General features: G+C 36.3%; 2 protein-coding genes across 9 annotated transcripts in view; one reads left to right on the forward strand and one right to left on the reverse strand.

The window, feature by feature from the left end:
* Window positions 1-50: 50 nt before the first annotated feature.
* Window positions 51-18,530, reverse strand: part of LOC132158788 (chondroitin sulfate proteoglycan 5-like) — a 45,600-nt gene continuing 27,120 nt past the window's right edge. For 2 of the 6 annotated variants that reach the window (XM_059568362.1, XM_059568361.1), the window contains 4 exons: window positions 13,670-13,858; window positions 6,988-7,144; window positions 4,187-4,243; window positions 51-783 (listed from right to left, as the gene is read on the reverse strand). In XM_059568362.1, coding sequence (XP_059424345.1) covers window positions 613-783; window positions 4,187-4,243; window positions 6,988-7,144; window positions 13,670-13,858 — 574 coding nt within the window. In that variant the 3' untranslated portion in view covers window positions 51-612. The remainder of the gene's footprint in view (window positions 784-4,186; window positions 4,244-6,987; window positions 7,145-13,669; window positions 13,859-18,530) is intronic. The other 4 variants (XM_059568360.1, XM_059568364.1, XM_059568363.1 and 1 more) reach the window with 4 other exon arrangements.
* si:ch211-215k15.4 (fucolectin-3) overlaps window positions 4,556-18,530 on the forward strand; it is a 70,708-nt gene continuing 56,733 nt past the window's right edge. For all 3 annotated transcript variants that reach the window (XM_059568392.1, XM_059568393.1, XM_059568391.1), the window contains exon 1: window positions 4,556-4,568. The gene's annotated coding sequence lies outside the window, so the exon portion shown is untranslated. The remainder of the gene's footprint in view (window positions 4,569-18,530) is intronic.

Here is an 18,530-nt window from a genome sequence, read left to right on the forward strand (position 1 = left end):
CATCTGGCCAGGGAAAACAACCAAAACTAGGACCACACAGGGACAAGGACTTTAGTGTTAAAAAGGTTTATTTCAACAACTGTCAAGATTTTTTCTCTTCATAGTTTATATTCCCAAAAAAGTACAAAATAAAACAAGTACATCAAAGGATTAGAAATCACATCAAAAAAAAGACACATTGTGTTTTTTTCTTTATATCAATCCAAGCATTTTTTCCATATATTTATACATACTCACTGAATTAGTCAGACAAACATCAAAACCTCTCAGTAGCTTTTTCTTTTGTGACAACATTTTATATTTTAAACCCCGAATACGTTTAACTTTTTATTCTTTTTTTACAATATACACCAACGCATGCCGTAATTAATTTAGGCAGGGGTAGGTGTGTGTATACATAAGGGTTGGGTCAGGGGTGGGTTGACTACAGGGCAAAAAGACTGCAACAAGGGGCGGGGCAGGAGGCGGAGACTGAGTGGGTATGAGGGGCGGGGTTTTTAAAGTTTTCTGTCATGTGGTGATGGTGTGGTGGGTGTGGCTGCTCGTAGCATCTGCTGCTCGATGCTTTAAGTGATCGTGGACGTGGTGGCGTGGGGTGCTTTTGTTTCTGTTCTACATCATGTTGTTCTGCAGCGAGTTTACCTCCGAAGAGTTCTCCTCGCCCAGCACCTTATGGTTCTCATGCTTAGGGGTGAGCGAGTTCTGGATGTTCAGTGACTCGTCCTCTTTGGGTGGGGGCGCCTTCACGGGGTCCTCCAGCTTGTTCTGGGAATTAGGATCATCCTGGGAAATGACAGTCCAATTTTAGATCTCTGGAACAACCTCAAATTGTTTATTACGTCTCCCACTTTAATCATTTTTTTGAAATTATATAATGGGCAATTGTAAATTTGTTAAATGATTAAATTAATTAAATTTAATTAAATACTGCTCATAATGTACTACTTTATAAAAAATGAAATAAAAATAAATTAACCCATTAAAGTATTATAGGGGATGGTATGAGCATTATTTATTTATTTACTATTATTTGCAAATTATCCAATAAATGGTTAAGTATTTAAAATTAAAATAAATAAATATTGCTCATTAAATCTCCTATGACTTTAACAAAAAAGTTTTTTAATTACATAATTTGCAATTGTAAAGATATAAAATAAATAAATAAATAAATGAATATTTAGTGTAATGTTAAAACATATTCCACCAAAACAAAAACAAAATTTCTATATTTATTCAATAAATGTAGTTGTTTACGGGTGTAAAAACATAAAATAAAGTCAAATGATAATAATAAATAAGTAGATACTACTTTTAAAAACACTTTGGCATAACATCCAAATAGTTCGAATGTGACAGCACTGCAGGAACAGATCTTGCGTCAAATAAATTGATTGATTGCAGTTGGCTGAGGATGTTTTCTCCTCTGGGCAGAGCGGAGGCTGTATGATCCACCCGTCCAGACACACATGCATACATGCAAACCCATCAAAGCTCATACAGCCCCATCCCACACTCCTGTCCCGCCAGTGACCAGGAGAAGCCATGGACTGAAACAAGAGCTCTGGCAAGAGGAGCTCACCTGCCATAGCAATAAAGTCTAGCACACACTCTCTTTCTCTCTCTCTGTGGAATAACCATTCAGTGGCCTTTAATTAATGCAGTAATTGAAACAAATGAATGATACAAAATCGACTTGTTTTAAGGATAACTCAACTCCTTAAATCCATTGATTGTGATGCTAACAGGGTTTTCCAGGAGAAGCTGACTCTGGTTCTGGTTCCTTGGTGTAGTTGGGTTAAGGCACGAGTGTGACACGTTTTGAACTAGATAGAGACAACTAATGATGATTTACCCATTCAGCGATGACTTAGATTGTAACTTCAGACAGGACATGGGGATACACCACCTCCATGGTTACCGGATAGGGCGCGTCCTTTCTTCCGTCAGCATGAAACTAGAAAATGTGCTTTTTATTTGTGGTTGGATGGGGAGGTGGATTACACTTCTCTTGAGACGTTTGAGGGATTTTTTTTTTGGATATGAAGAGAGTCATGAGGGAGATTACTGATGAGTATTTCTTTGCTTTCTTCTTGTCAACATTAGCTATGCTATTAATGAGAAGTGGCGGTCATCATGTTGTTCTTATCATGTAAATGTGTTACTCTTTAACGCAGTTAAGTTTAATTAGACAGTTAAACAATGGAGAGATTGCTGACAGGCATTCAAGACTAAGCTTTAATGTGAATCATCCCTATAGTTACTTTTAAATAATCATGTCAATAAATCATACACTATCATTGAAAAATTTGGGGTCAAAATGATTAAAAAATTAATTAATAAATTAATACATTTATTCAGCAAGGATGGATTAAATTGATCAAAAGTGACAGGAAAGACAGTTAAAATGTTACAAAAGATTCTATTTCAAGTACGTGTTCATCTTTTGAACTTTTCTAATCAAAGAACTCGGCACAGCGTTTTTTTTCAACAACAATACGAAATGTTTCTTGCAGCAAATTAGCATATTAGAATGATTTCTGAATGATCATGTGGAACTGAAGACAGGAGTAATGATTCTGAGAATTCAGCTTTACCATCAAAGGAATAAATAACATTTTAAAACACACTGAAATACAAAACTACCGTAGTTGTAATAATATTTTTTAATATTAACATTTTTACTGTATTTTTGATCAAATAAGTACACTGAGACGACGAGACAGGAACAAGAAAGGGAGACTGTACAGTAGAATCAGAGCATCACTGGTCTTTAGCACAAAACTGTAGTGGACAGAGGGACAAAGGGCACATGGGAATAGAGCAGTGGGTCCACACTCATATTCTGTGAATAAAGTAAAATTTTTCATTGCATACATTGTATTTAAATCTGGAAAGTGTTGAGGAGAGGGATCAAAACTGTAGCTATTAGGTGGACAGATCCAGCTTTTTCAGTGTTCTAGCATGGTCCATGTGTTGTCTTAAATAGATTCACCCAAAAATGAACATTATGACTTACTTTCTTCTGTGGAATGCAAAATGTTTGCTATTTGGTCACCAACATTCTTTAAAAATATCTTCTTCTGTGTTCCAGAGATGAAAGGCAGTCAGGTTTGGAACAACACATGAGGGTGACATTTTTGAACGGACCTCTTACTCTAAGTCGTCAAAATCACTGACTGAAGAATATTCAGCTATCACTTCACTTATCTGACCTTTCCTCTCTAGTTTATACATGGTCTATTTCATTCCAAAACATCTGTCAAGTCACAGAGGGTTTAGGTCTGTGTGTGGAGTGAGTGAGTGAGTGAGTGAGTGAGTGAGTGAGTGAGTGAGTGAGAGAGTGAGTGAGTGAGAGAGAGAGGGTGAGTGAGAGTGAGTGAGAGAGAGAGAGAGAGAGTGTGTGTGTGTGTGTGTGTGTGTGTGTTTTGGCTGCTAGCCAGAGCCGGGCTCTTTTACTGAAGCGGATATCGATCCGTGGAGCAGTAGCTCTGAGCTGATGGTAATAAAGAGGCCTTGACTGTCCACATTTTGTCCCTCCTCCCCTTCTAGTCCTGAGAGATTCCTCATTTCATAGCATGCTTTTCATTATCAGTAGTGTTTTCTCTGCAGTGATGAGCTCCAAGCCTCCACGCGGCCGGAAGAGACAATCAATTTTGGTGTCGTAAATTGTCTGAAGGTCATGGAGTGTTTGAAAGGAATTGAAGAATTTATCTAATTTTTGATCTCATACAGGCATATTATATTTCTGCAGGCACCTCTAGTTGAAACAATATACACCCACAGATGTGAATTCCACTAATGGATGATTATTATATTCTTTCGAGGGACGTTCACCTAAAAATCATTTACTCATCCTCCTGTTGTTCCAAACCTGTATAACTTTCTTCTGTAGCTGTTCTCTAATAAACCCATTTTCTTCATAATTTTTGTCAAAACTAATTCAAATATGGATCACTTTTGTGGGATTATTTTTAATCATAATTAATATTTAATATAAAGAACTTATATTTTTGGGTGAAATATTCTTTTAGAACTTTAAATGGACCATAATGTTAGTTTGGATTCACTATGATGATGATAAGAAGGGCCAGGATTGGTCAGTACAGTTTGATTGACAGGAGAACAGCACAATGAAAGGAGGGCTGCTGTCTTTTGGGCGGAGCTGTGGGGTTGTAAGTCTTACCTCACAGTCGGGCTCCTCTTTGGTCTTACACTCCCAGGTGTATCTGCTCATGGTTTTCTGAGGGGTGGGGGCATTGAGAGGATTATATACCTCATAAATATCATTTTCATTTAGAATGAGACAGAGATAGAGACTAAGACAGAAAGAAAGAAACAGGGAAAGACAGATAGAAGGACAGGGAAAGGTCCCTTTCTGTTTAAGATCCTCCAGTGGTGAGACAAGGGACACTGAATGGACAAGTGTTCCCTCCTTAGAGCCACTTATCTTGAGTATTTAATTAATTTAATTTTTTTCCCTTTACTCAAGCATCAGCATTGTGGGACTATGTCTATGGCCCTTTAAGGTCTTTAGGTTTTCAACTCTGAGGCCAAAAATATACATACATTTACTGTGTGCTAGAAGCGATAGATAACACAAAAATGAAAATGCTGTCATTATTTACTCACCCAATGTTTTTCCAAATATCCCGTTTTATCATTTTAAATGTCAAATATCAAAGGATATCAAACACATGGTTTAAAAAGATGATAATTTTAATCTGAAAATTAGAACAAGACATTGTATAATAAAAATTATACTGTACAGTGTGTGTGTATGTTTTAATTTATTTTGCATAGATATATATATATTTAAAAAATCTCCTTTTGTGTTTCATGGAATAAAATAACATTTAGGCTTGGAAAAACATCATGGTGAGTCAATTATGACAATTTTATTTCTGGGGTGTACTATACCTTTAAAAATATGACCTTGACTTGCACTACTATATGTGTGTGTGTGTGTGTGTGTGTGTGTGTGTGTGATTTTGTCTAATTATAATCAATATTCTCTCTCTTTTTTTTTTTTTTTTTAATCCTGAGCTCATGTACTAAAGACATTGAATTAATGTCCCTTTTGCCCAAAGGTTTACCAAAAAAAGCAAAAAAAGTTAATTTATTGATCAAACTGATGCATCCGGGCTGGAATTGATGGCAACTGCATGGATGGGTATATGCAATATAGATGTTATACGTATTGAAGTTTTTTGAGACTGTTTTTATTAAACAATCCACCATTGGGCTGTAGTAAACATAATATGACGAGGGTCTCAAAAATGCTAATATCTTTTCTATTGCAAACATACTGTATTTTCCATTGCTTTCCATTGCAATAATGTATTTTCCAAGTCACATTAGATTTGAAAAGAAAAGAAAGCTGTGTTATGGTTATCCCACAGAAGAGAACGACGCCCGTGTTAGATCTACATCTACCCATGCGGCAGACATGTTAGCCAAGTGTTACTCTTTCTATCGCAGCAGTGAGACGTTGCATCTCAGATGTTTATCCTGCATTTTTCACTCAACACTTCATTGGTTGGTGAGATCTGGCACAGAGAGAGCCCACTCACCCTCTCATCTTTCTGAACCAGGATAAACGAGTGAAACGACAGACATGTATATTAATTCGATGCAGTGAACAAGCAGCAGCAGATCACCGGACCACTAGGAGGCCCGAGTGAAGAGTCAATCATGCAGCGGTGCAGAGGAAGAGAGAAGGGGAGCAGGGGGGGGGGGAGAGGGGAGGAGGGTGGCGTGGGTGGGCGCTCTCAGCAGAGTCCAAGGTCTGCAATCAGGATACAATGCTGAAACCAGAGATGCTGCCATTAACTCACCCTTAAAAATCTGTCATTGTGTGATCGCTTATCATGTTTGATGTAAACAGCAACTAAGATCTCTGAGAGGCTATCCTTATTTATTTTGTCTGTCGTTCTATTTTCTTTTTTCAAAACTAATCGATAAAACAAATACTAAAAATTAAATTGTTTTAATTACAAATTATGTATTAATTGTAATTAATATTAATAATAAGTTGATTAATTCATATTATTTTTAAAATATCTTTACTTAAATTCTAATTTATTTAAAAAAATAATCTATACAAATTATTAAATAATAATAAAAAAATTACATTTCTGCCATATTTAATAAAAAAATAAAATCAACATAAAAAATTAATTAAAATGAATAAAAATCTGAATTACTATATCTATTACTATATCTATCTATTACTATATCTACTATTACCAAAACTACAGATTTACTGACAAATAAATACAAGTCTGATTTATAAAAAAAAAAAAATATTACATTATTAATAATTAAACTAAAAATGATTAAAATCCTTTTATAGCCTCACAATCTCTCACGCATAAAACAAGAAATATTCCTCTCAAATAGGACCTAGAATCACCTATAGCCAATATCCAAAAGGTGCAAATGAATTTACTCAACCCTGTTGCTTGCATTTACATTTAACACAAATGATCTGGGTGTGTATGTATATGTGTGTGTCAGGGGTGAACATGTCTTCCAGGTGTGCCTCTGTATTGATTCTTTTCCACGAGTGTCTCAAATCGCTGATAAAGAGTGCGTCTTTAGGCTAGACTATCCGCTCATCACTAGAGACACGGTGGATGGCCTGTCGGACAGAGGCTGACAGACTCGGGTCAGCCACAGCACCAAGCCTCACCATTAATGGAGCATCCAAAGTGGCATTCGAGAGAAAAAAAAAACAAAAAACAAACAAACAAACAAAAAAAACCGCCAGCTTTTTTTTGCCGTTTCCCGGTTACTCTGTTGCTATGGTAACAACTGTTGCCTCAGTAACCACACTCCTATCTGAGAGCAGACCTTTTCAGTGGAGAAAACACTCCCATCTCTCTGTGCGTTGTGCACCCCCTCCCTCACCAAAGGTTACGCTCGGGGTCCATGCAGAGAGGGGACGGAGGGGGAGAGGAAAGAGAAAGACGAGAAACACGTTACCTGACAGATAATGTTATCATAGTAAGCCAAAGCACGGGCATGAGGGAGGTTAGGAGGGGTGTCGCAAAGTTTCCTTACATTTGGATGGGAGCCCTCAGCGATGGTGGACAACGAGAAATTATCATTGTGGTGCTCCGAGGAAGGACGGTACTTACTGCTGCGAGGTCGGGGAGAGGGGGAGGCGGGAAAAAAAGGGAAAAAGAAGAAGAGTTATGGAATGGAGGGAGCATTGTGGGAAAATGAGAGGTATAGAGAGACAAGGACACAATGGAAAATACAGAGGTTATGAAGGACAGAGGAGAGAAAGAGAATAAGAGAAGAGAACATTAGTGCAATTCTATAGGACTGCTTTGGAGGCAGAAGTTTAGACACACATTCAGTACACGACCTGTGATGCAACATACCACATGACAAATCACGCCTTTTTCTCAAATTCAACAAATATTAAACTCCTTTCAAAATATTAGAAAATTCTACACATTTCATCACCATTAAATGACCTCATATGAATTATTAATTTAAGCTTCCTGCATGGGCTTATGTGTAGGTCACAGTTTCATCCCATTTCCTTCTAGACTCTTCCTGTTCTTCCTGTTCTCAAATAAGTTAACTAAAATCATCCCTACTTCCTGTGGTGTGAACACGCCAAAAAGCAGGTACTTCCGCCAATAGTTCTACAGGAAATATATGAAAAGGTTCCTCAGGTGCGAAAGGCCCTAATGTATATATATATATATATATATATATATTAAAGAGTTAATCCACCCCAAAATGAACATTTTGTCATTAATCACTTACCCCCATGTTGTTCCAAACCCGTAAAAGCACAGTTTGTCTTCAGAACACAATTTAAGATATTTGGGATGAAAACCTGGAGGCTTGAGACTGTCCCATAGACTGCCAAGTAATTAACAGTGTCAAGGTCCATAAAAGGTATGAAAAGTCATCATCAGAATACTCCATCTGTCATCAGACATGCAATCTGGGTTATGTGAAGCGACGGGAACACTTTTTGTAAGTGAAGAAAACAAAAATAATGACTTTATTCAATAATTCCTTTGTCAATGGTCTCCCCTGAAACTCCAAAGCACCGTGCTGTGTGTTTTCTTCTGTGTCCTCCGCGCCACAAGGATGCGCTGTTTTATTCCAAATCAAAGTTAAATACACATAATGAACAGCGCATCCTAGTATCAAGCCTCCAGGTTTTCATCCAAAATAACTTAAATTGTGTTCCAAAGATGAACTGAGCTTTTATGTGTTTGGAACGACATGGGAGTAAGTGATTAATGACAAACTTTTCATTTTGGGGTGGAGTAACCCTTTAAATGTACATAATTTTTTTTTCTTTTTATGAAAGTATTTTTATTTAGCAAAGACAAATTAAATTGATCAAGAGTAAATACTGTTAAATTGTTTCAAATAAAATTTCTACCAAATCAGCATATTGGAATGATTTCTGAAGGAACATGAGTTTTGACATTACAATAATAAATCACATTTTAAAATGTATTAAAATAGCAAACGTTTATTTGAACTTATAATCTTTCAAAATCAAATTATTATTATTTTGATCAAGTGACTGCATCCTTAGAGAGATTTACAGACATTAAAACATTAAAATAATCTTTCGGGCCATAAACATTTAAATGGTCTAGTGTAGGTCACTGGATGGTTTGGTTGTTTTAGAGTCACCACATGATGAAAATTTGAGTCCTAAACTGAGAATTTATAGAATAACATCCTCTCCCTTCTCTTTTTTGGCAGTAATAAATCCCATCCCTTTCTATATGATGGAAAGATTTGATCTTGTTTAGCGCTGAGTGAATTCGAGCACATTTACTTGTAGCAGATGGAGAGGTGGGCGTCTGATGTATTCATGACTAGTCTCATCTGTAGCACTGCTGCATCTATTTTTCCTCTTCCTCCATCACTCTCACCTCCAAACATGGCCACCCTCCTATGCAGACTTATAAAACTCTGTTTCTGCTATTTTCCCTCATCATTTTCCTTCTGTTCTTTAAGGAGGGTGTGTGCTATTTAATTCCTGCCCCTAGCTTCCACCCCCACACCCCCCTGAGTCTCACAGCTGTATGTAGGTCAGCTGGCCCCTCCTCCCCCTCACACTGCCCTACTTTCAGCTGTAGCTCCTGTGACATCATGCAGTCTGCCCGCTGCTAGCGCAGTACGCTAAACATTAGTGTGCCATCCACTCACTGCATTATTTGGTCCAATTAGCCGCTGCGCAATCGTAACGCTAACACTTTTCAGGGAATTAAAAATGCTGCGGACAACACAAAAACATTTTCTGCACTGTTTATTTCTCTCAGCTAAACATTTATTTTTGTATTGCTTTACCCTGCTGTAAAATACAGCTTAAAGTTGGGTTGCTGGTTTCAGTTGGTTTAAAGGTACAGGTGCTTCTCAGTAAATCAGAATGTTGTGGAAAAGTTCATTTCAGTAATTCAACTCAAATTGTGAAACTCGTGTATTAAATAAATTCAGTGCACAAAGACTGAAGTAGTTTAAGTCTTTGGTTCTTTTAATTGTGATTAGCTCACATTTAACAAAAGGCACCATTTCACTCAACTACTCAACAAATTAGAATATGGTGACATGCCAATCAGCTAATCAACTCAAAACACCTGCAAAGGTTTCCTGAGCCTTCAAAATGGTCTCTCAGTTTAGTTCACTAGGCTACACAATCATGGGAAAGACTGCTGATCTGTCAGTTGTCAAGAAGACAATCATTGACACCCTTCACAAGGAGGATAAGCTACAAACATTCATAGTCAAAGAAGCTGGCTGTTCACAGAGTGCTGTATCCAAGCATGTTAACAGAACGTTGAATGGAAGGAAAAAGTGTGGAAGAAAAAGATGCACAACCAACCGAGAGAACCGCAGCCATATGAGGATTGTCAAGCAAAATAGATTCAAGAATTTGAGTGAACTTCACAAGGAATAAACTGAGGCTTAGGCCAAGGCATCAAGAGCCACCACACACAGACATGTCAAGGAATTTGGCTACAGTTGTCGTATTCCTCTTGTTAAGCCACTGAACCACAGACAGAGTCAGAGGCATCTTACCTGGGCTAAGGAGAGGAAGAACTGGACTGTTGCCCAGTGGTCCAAAGTCCTCTTTTCAGATGAAAGCAAGTTTAATATTTCATTTGGAAACCAAGGTCATATAGTCTGGAGGAAGGGTGGTGAAGCTCATAGCCCCAGTTGATTAAAGTCCAGTGTTAAGTTTCCACAGTCTGTGATGATTTGGGGTGCAATGTCGTCATCTGGTGTTGGTCTATTGTGTTTTTTGAAAATCAAAGTCACTGCACCTGTTTAGAAATTTTGGAGTACTTCATGCTTCCTTCTGCTGACCAGCTTTTTGAAGATGCTGATTTCATTTTTCTGCAGGATTTGGCAAAATGACTATGGTGTTTTGTGTGCTTGACTGGCCAGCAGACTCACCAGACCTGAACTGTATTTTCAAGATGAAAATGAGAAACAAGAGACCAAACAATGCAGATGAGCTGAAGGCCACTGTCAAAGAAACCTGGGCTTCCACACCACCTCAGCAGTGCCACAAACTGACCACCTCCATGCAGGGGCGTCGGACTGGGGGTAAAACCAGTACTGATTACCAGGGCCCCAAAGGAAGAGAGTGCCCTTGAAAAGTCTGGAATATATATTTTCAAGGGGGTGGGGGGGAGGGGGCATTAGGACTGCCTATGCATAGGGCCCGGGATCTTGTGCAGCGCCCCTGCCTCCATGCCACGCCAAATTGAGACCGTAATTAAAGCAAAAGGATCCCATATCAAGTATTAACTACATTTCCAGAATGCCAACAGTTTACTAAAAAAAAATATTTTCTTTTTTTTTATTTCTATGAAGTATTCTAATTTGTTAAGAGGATTTTTGTTAAATTGAGCCAAAATCATCACAATTAAAAGAACCAAAGACTTAAACTACTTCAGTCTGTGTGCACTGAATTTATTTAATACACAAGTTTCACGATTTGAGTTGAATTACTGAAACAAATGAACTTTTCCATGACATTCTAATTTACTGAGAAGCACCTGTATACTGCCCTACAAAGGCATAAGACCTTAACAACCTACTAGAGTGTGAAACAGAGAAAAATGACTTTAACGTTTTTTATTTTTCCAGCCAAATTAATTCTAGGTAGGACACTAGAAATTTAACAGTTAGATGTTTTTGTAATGAAAATAATCTTCATTATAAAATTGTGAGCTCAAACTTGATTTTTTTAGTCCTATTTTGAAGTTAATGTATTCTGCCTTTGCATTGTCTGCAAAACGTGAGAAGTCACACCAAGGCAAAAAGCAGTAACTTCCACATCATCAATATTTGGTTGATGATCACCATTAACAAAATCGTTATAGTAACAACTGTATAAAATCGGGTGATAATGGGCTGTCTCATATAGGCTATTGCATATAGTAATGTGACTGTAATAAGTTTTTTTTTTTTTGATCGTAACAAGCAGACTTAAAGTGAAACATGAGTGGATACCTTAGGTACCAATTTATTTGCCATGCTCAGTAATGTAAAAGAATGCTAGACATATCGTAATTGCTTTTATATTGGTTTGTATGAAATAGCCTAAACTAAAAGAAAGAATGACTTATGGATTTATGTGAACACCGGCAAATGGGAAAAATGCTCAGAATGGTTGTGGATTAAACATCTCCGATCAGACCGATGACGTCGCCATGGATTGTTTTTATCAGGTTACAAGAAAAGGTAGATATAGATTTAATTGCAAACTGTTAGTAGGCTACTGATTGTATGATTGATCATGCTAGCTACAGCATTAAAGAGTCTACACACGTCCAACTAGAAGTGACGGCCTGATGAATAATCTGCATTACAAATATATATATATATATATTTTTTTTTAAATGCTATTCACGATTACGTATTGCTGCCAAGGTATCTGGTCTTTACAGTGCTTTGTAATATGGAGCTGTTTGGTAGATCGCCATCTATCTAATTTGTTTGTCTACAACGTAATTAAAATGCAGCAGACTTTAATGGACAGTAAAACAAAGGCAGAACACTGTATAACTCCAAACCGGCACCGTAACTTCATATTGACATGCGGCTAAACAAAGTCAGAATGAAGTAAGTCAATTTGAGCATTCCAAACAAAGTGAAAGAGCAGTAACTGGTGTTATTTGGTGCTCTGCCTTGGTTTCTCCAGGGCTTTTGAAGTAATGGTTGAGAAAACCCATAATTTTTCCGGAAAAACAACGAGATTCTCAAGATACTCAAGATACTTATACACATGATAAAGGATGTCTTGAATGTCCCAAAAATATCAATAACTAATTTTCGACAAAAATCTAAGTCTTTTGCCTTTGCATGGCAGAATAGTCATCTTTCATCCTTTACTCACCTGTTCCAAACCTGTCAATTTCTTTCTTTTGTTTAAAACAAATGAAGATATTTTGAATTTGAAGAGTTTCTGGTAGCCACAGTATTTTTTCCCATAATGTAGAAGTCAATGGATACCAGCAACCTGTTTGGTTACGAACATTCCTCAAATTATCTTCTTTTGTAAAATGAAAGAAAGAGGTTTGGAACAACATTGAACATCCATTTTTGGATGGATTTTGGGGTGTTTTAAAGCTGGTTTTCCTGCTTTCCAGGTTTAATTGTTTAACTTTTAATAAATCCCTAAAATCCATCTGAAACCAGCCAACAAAACAGGTTTGACTAGGCAAGCAGGTTTATTTCCAACCCAAACAAACATTTAAATATAAAATAAGTATTAAAAAAAAAAAGTGTATTTTGAATTGCAACTCTACAAATCAAAATTTTGGAATAATTGTAACAATTTTACAATTATTTGAAATAGGTCTCTTATGCACTCCAAGGCTGAATTTATTTGATAAAAAAATACAATAAAAATAGTAATACTCTGAAAGATAATTACAATATAAAAGACCTGAAAGATTATTATTTTTTGTTTAAAATGTTTATTTAGCAAGGATGTTAAATTGATTGAAAGTGACATTTTCTACAGACAGGAAAAAATTTCTGTTTCAAATGCTATAGGTTGATTTTCTATTCATCAAAGAATCCTGAAAAAAATATTAAAGCAGCAAAATCTTGTAATAAAAATAAAATAAAATAAAAATATTAAGAAGCACAACTGTTTTCACAATTGACCAATTTATAACTATTATTAGTAATTAATACATTTATAATCATAACTGATAATAATTATAATTTAATAAACACCAAATCGGCATTGATTTCTGAAGGATCATGTGACACTAAAGACTGGACCGTAATGATGCTGAAAACTTTAAAATCACAAGAACAAATTACATTTTAAAATATATATTACTTCAAAACACTCATTTTAAATTGCAATAATATTTAACAATATTACCATCTTCAGTCTTGGTGAGCATAAAATACATTTGAAAACTTTTAAAAAACATGAACATGGTGTACAGGTATATGCCCAAGGAAGGTCATGAGATTGAACTGTTGCTATTTAAATAGCTACACAAATATTTGGCAAGCTTCACTGTGTGAGATTTATTTGTTCCTAATTCTACTGCACAACATGAGCTTTTAAAGCATTTAATCCATAAACCCTTCCACTTTGTCTTACTTTCTCTAAATATCAGTACCACTCAGGCCAGAGTCTCACCTGCGCTTGCGCAACTTGTTATTCTCGGTCTTGAGCACGTGCAGCTTCTTGGCAAAGCAAACGACGATCATGAAGAGCAGGAGCACCATGAAAGCGGAGGCCCCGATGGCGATGCACATTACCTGGAACTCCGTGATTACCGATTCACAGCGGGCACCCTTGTGCCACATGTAGTCCTGGATGTTGCACCTGCAAGACAGAGAAAGGGAATTGATCATTCGTTTGTATTTCCAGAAAAAGATTTCAATGCAATGGTCAAATGCTAATTTAGTATAAAATGAATTAGATTCATAGCAGTTATTTCAAATATGCTAACTGCAAATAAAATAACTGTAAAATGTATTGTGAACAAACAGCAACATCAACTGAATGCATGTTGTGTTTACACTGTAAATCCAAATACACGAGCATTTTCTTTTGAGCGATATTAATTTGTTTTGCATCAGTCTTGGCAATATTAATTTGCTGTTCAGAAAACATCACTCTATGCTGACATTATCCCAGGCATTGGCCTCTGATGTTAGCAGTTCCTGGTTCAAGACCAGCAGGTTTTAGGGGCCAGTGCAGAGCCAATTTTTCCGCCTCTTCTCCAATGAAAACAACCTGGAGCAACATGGCTCTTACTGGGATTCGTTTAGCAGACAATACCACGCCAACACACACTCATTTTTGAAATGAGTAACACTTTTAACACACTATATTAAAACACACTTGAGACACACTATTTTTAATCCTTATTGGCTTCCCAAAAATGTGCTTTGATTCCCCGTGTAGTCTCTGGTTCCATATGAATTATTCATTGGGGTTCAGTGCATCTTCTACACCAAGGGCCAGTTAAAATTCTCTACCCTTCAGCATTTTTACCATTCATTTTTTGCAGACACCTAGGTGGATGACAAGTTCACTGCCTTTACCTTACTGTAAGTTTCTTCTACACTGCATTAGACTGGATTTAACAGCAGTTCTGAACTTAACCCAGAAGTAATAAACTCAGTGAACTAACTTCAAAGACTGTCAGGATTTGGCATATTAAATGTCAGTGGCATTTGTATTAAAAATCCAATAAGGCAATCCAGTGTCACAATATTATGTTTAAGTGTATATGAAAATGCTGCTACCAAAAAAGGTTGCAGAACGCAGGGGTTTGCATCTGGGTTTTGTCACGAATAGAAGGACATGGGCATCTGCATCCTCTACATCAGGTTCCTAAACTATTCCATCTCCCTTTTGTGCACATAACAATAGGTTTGAGGACAGACCAGCAAGCATCAAAGGTGCAGACTGAAGGATGAAATCTAAAATATAAAGAAATAAATTGAATATTTTATAAATTCTAATAGAATATAACATGCATTATGTATATATAAATTGAAGTTTGTATTTAAAATAATAAAAAAAATTATTTGAATAATATTTGAAAATAATATTTTTGATTAAAAAATTACATATATATAATTAGAAATAATTTAAATATATATATATATATATATATATATATATATATATATATATATATATATATTAAATTATAGAATATTTTGAATTCATTATAACTTTAAATACTATACAATTTATAAAATATATATAAAAAATCTGATTGGTATATGCCATTTTTGATGTTTCTCCAAGAACATGTCCTTCTCGGACAAATCACATTAGGCGTGAAATGCACATAGTAAAGAGCTTCAATGTAGGGTCATCATGCAGATAATCATGGGAAAGACAGCTACAAATACCTGGAGAAGGCAAGAACCCTATTGAAGAAAAACAGATGTATAATAAGCCACAAATCTGATGATAACCGAAACATTTGCAAGCAATCAAACACAAATGATCTGCAAAGACTGCAACCCTTCTCTCTCCCTCAACCACATCCACATCTGCAAACACACTCAAATGTAAATGTCTATAATGAAAGGAAGTCGTCTTCATTCACAGTCATGGTGGTCATGGTGGGGGGGGGGGTATGAGGTTTCATTCCTTTTCACTACAGCATCCTGTATGCCCCTTTGTGCCTGCGCCAACCCCGAGGAGAGACGAAGGAGAACAGGGCTGGCGTGGTGCCACAGAGGGCATTCAATCCCAGGAGGGAGAGCGAGGTGACGGGCGTGTGGATGTGGGCGTGCATTTAAATGCACCCTTACAGTGGACTGTGTAAAGCAGCCCCTCAGCTGTTTCTCATCCACCCTCCCAGATCTCAACACTCTCTTAATCGTGTTTGTTTCTTAAGCAAAACTTTGCATGCTATCTAAATTACATTCTGCACTCATTCTCTTGCCAGTTTTCCAAACCAACCCACTTTTCAGGACTGTTAGTCAAGATCTTTCTTTATTTCGTGCAGTCTTTTGTTCCTATTTCTCTCTCATGTTTATAGCTTCAAAACCTTCTGACTGCATTAGTAGTCCAAAGTGTAATGCAGTGGTTCCCAAACTTTTTCAACTCGCGGCCCACACAACCACACACAAATGTTTGCACGGCCCACTGCAAAACAATTTAATGACCCCGCTATTGTTGGGTTAATAACTTAGTACTCAGAAGCTAGATTGTAAACTGTATTTATTGAATGAACTAGGGCTGTGCGATATGGACAAAAAAATCAATTTGATCAATTTTGCGATTTCGATTTTAATCACGATTTTGACACACACAGATATGCTTTACAGTCATACATGCATTCAGGATGAATTTGAAACATATTTCCAAAAGAAAACCAATTAGAGCTTCATCAAAAAGTTGTAACGTCTCTAGAACAGACATAAGTCAAAATAATCACTATAGCAAAGGTGTAACAAAATTTATAGACTTACGGCAAAAAATATAAATAAATCCCATGTCCAGGGACATTTTTTCTTTTTTGCCATGCATTGTTCATAGAGTTCATTAATTGTAGCGGTGCCTCAGGTGTTGAAATAGATTTGTTATACATTATACAGGTTCACAGGTTATACAGGCCTACTCCGTTTGCTGTGGGTATACAGAATGTGTATGTGGTGCAGAAGCAGCAGCGAGAGCGCATTATTGTAACGTTAAAGCATATTAAAATAATGCACGAACGCGAATCTGGCCTGCAAGTTAAAAACCACTGGTGTAATGCAATTAGTCATATTCATCCCATGCAAGCTGTTGTCTCAAACGGAGCCTACAGCAATGAACCTGTTAACCCAAAATTAATATTATGTGAAATAAAGCTAAGTAAAAGCTATATTCTATAAAGTATAAAGAACATCTGATATAAATGCAACTGAAAGGCTAAGTGAGTTTGTGTGTTTGATTTCAGAAACACAGACCAGATTACAAAACACAAGCCACCAGGCTACTTAACTAGCTTAAAGGAATAGTTCACCCAAAAATGAAAATTCAATCATAATTTACTCACTCTAATGTTGTGACTTTCTTTCTTCTGTGGAGCACAAAAGTTGTTTTGAAAAACATCTCTTCCTTTTCATCCATACAATGAAAGTCAAGAGGCTCTAATGTTGTTTGGACAGAATAATGAATGTCGTACAGGTTTGGAGCAACATGAGAGAGAGAGTACAATGAGGGGAGAAAAAAAATTGTAGAGTAACAATTTTCACTCAAAAATTGCTCACTCAGAAATTTTCAAATAAACATTTTTTTTTTGAAGTAGAAATACTTAAATAGTATTTTTTGTAAAACAAATATGTTTTATTTATATCTTAGAAAAATCATACATTTTCGTACATTGTGAGAACTCAAGTGAAATCGCCATTTTAAATGTTATTTTAAATTATGTTTTCGGTTAAGAAATACAATTCACTCTTGATTTCAAATTTTACACAGATTTAGATGCCACTGAATAACATCTTTCAAAAAAGGTGACTGCAACTTTTTATCTCACCATTCCGACTTTTTTTTTGAGATTTTACATTTGCAATTTGTGTTATAAATTCAGAATTTCAAGATATAAACGGGCAACTGTGTATAAATACGCGCATTTTATGAAGCTGCCGTGTGGACAGATGGTTTGGCTAAGACTGTGTTTGGGTGTACATGTGTGTGTGTGTGTGTGTGTGTGTGTGTGTGGCATGCAGTGCAGAGATGGATGGATGCCAAACAGCCCCAGCTGAGCAGTAGCAAGCAGCAGTTGAAACAGATGTAGTGATGACATGTCATTCAATCACTAATATCTCTCTTAAGACCAAACCTCCCCTCTGTTTCCCTCTATTTCACCACTTCTCTCTCTTTCTCTACTCTGCCATCTCTTCCTTTCTCAAGAACAACATAAATACAGATAGTTTTACTTTTGCCTGTATGTTGCAATAATAAATGTCAGGACATCTTCTCTGTTAGCAAAAATACTGTATGCATAAGATCCGGGTGACTGCAATTTTTTTTTTTTTTACAATAAAATGCTGCAAAACCAACGTGATGCAAAAGTGATCTTTTTTTTTTAATTGTATGATGAATAAAAAAAACATTTGTACCCAATATCATGGCCATTCTTAACTATTTTACATTTTGTCAAATTGGTGGCTAATTTAAATGAATTTGTACAATATAATTTGTATCTTTCATACAATCTGCTTGTGCTTGAGTGATGTTAATGTTTAGGTGTGCACTTCATGCTTACTTTTTTTATTTATTAAGCTTTCATGCTATTCACATTGTAGGTTTCCTGTGAAATTGGGTTGGAAATCCAATTCACTCTTGATTCCAAATTACCTGTATGTACGTATTATATAGCAAATCTCAACTGCATACAGCATATGTTGTAGTTGTTGTCAGCTGCCTGATTTTTTAATTTGTTGCAGAATGTAACAATATTATCACCCAGCTCCTTTAATGAAGTTGTATACATAAGCATGTACTTTATCTGCATACATACAGTATTCACATGGGT

Source organism: Carassius carassius, chromosome 15 (assembly GCF_963082965.1).
Source record: "Carassius carassius chromosome 15, fCarCar2.1, whole genome shotgun sequence".
Classification (NCBI taxonomy): domain Eukaryota; kingdom Metazoa; phylum Chordata; class Actinopteri; order Cypriniformes; family Cyprinidae; genus Carassius; species Carassius carassius.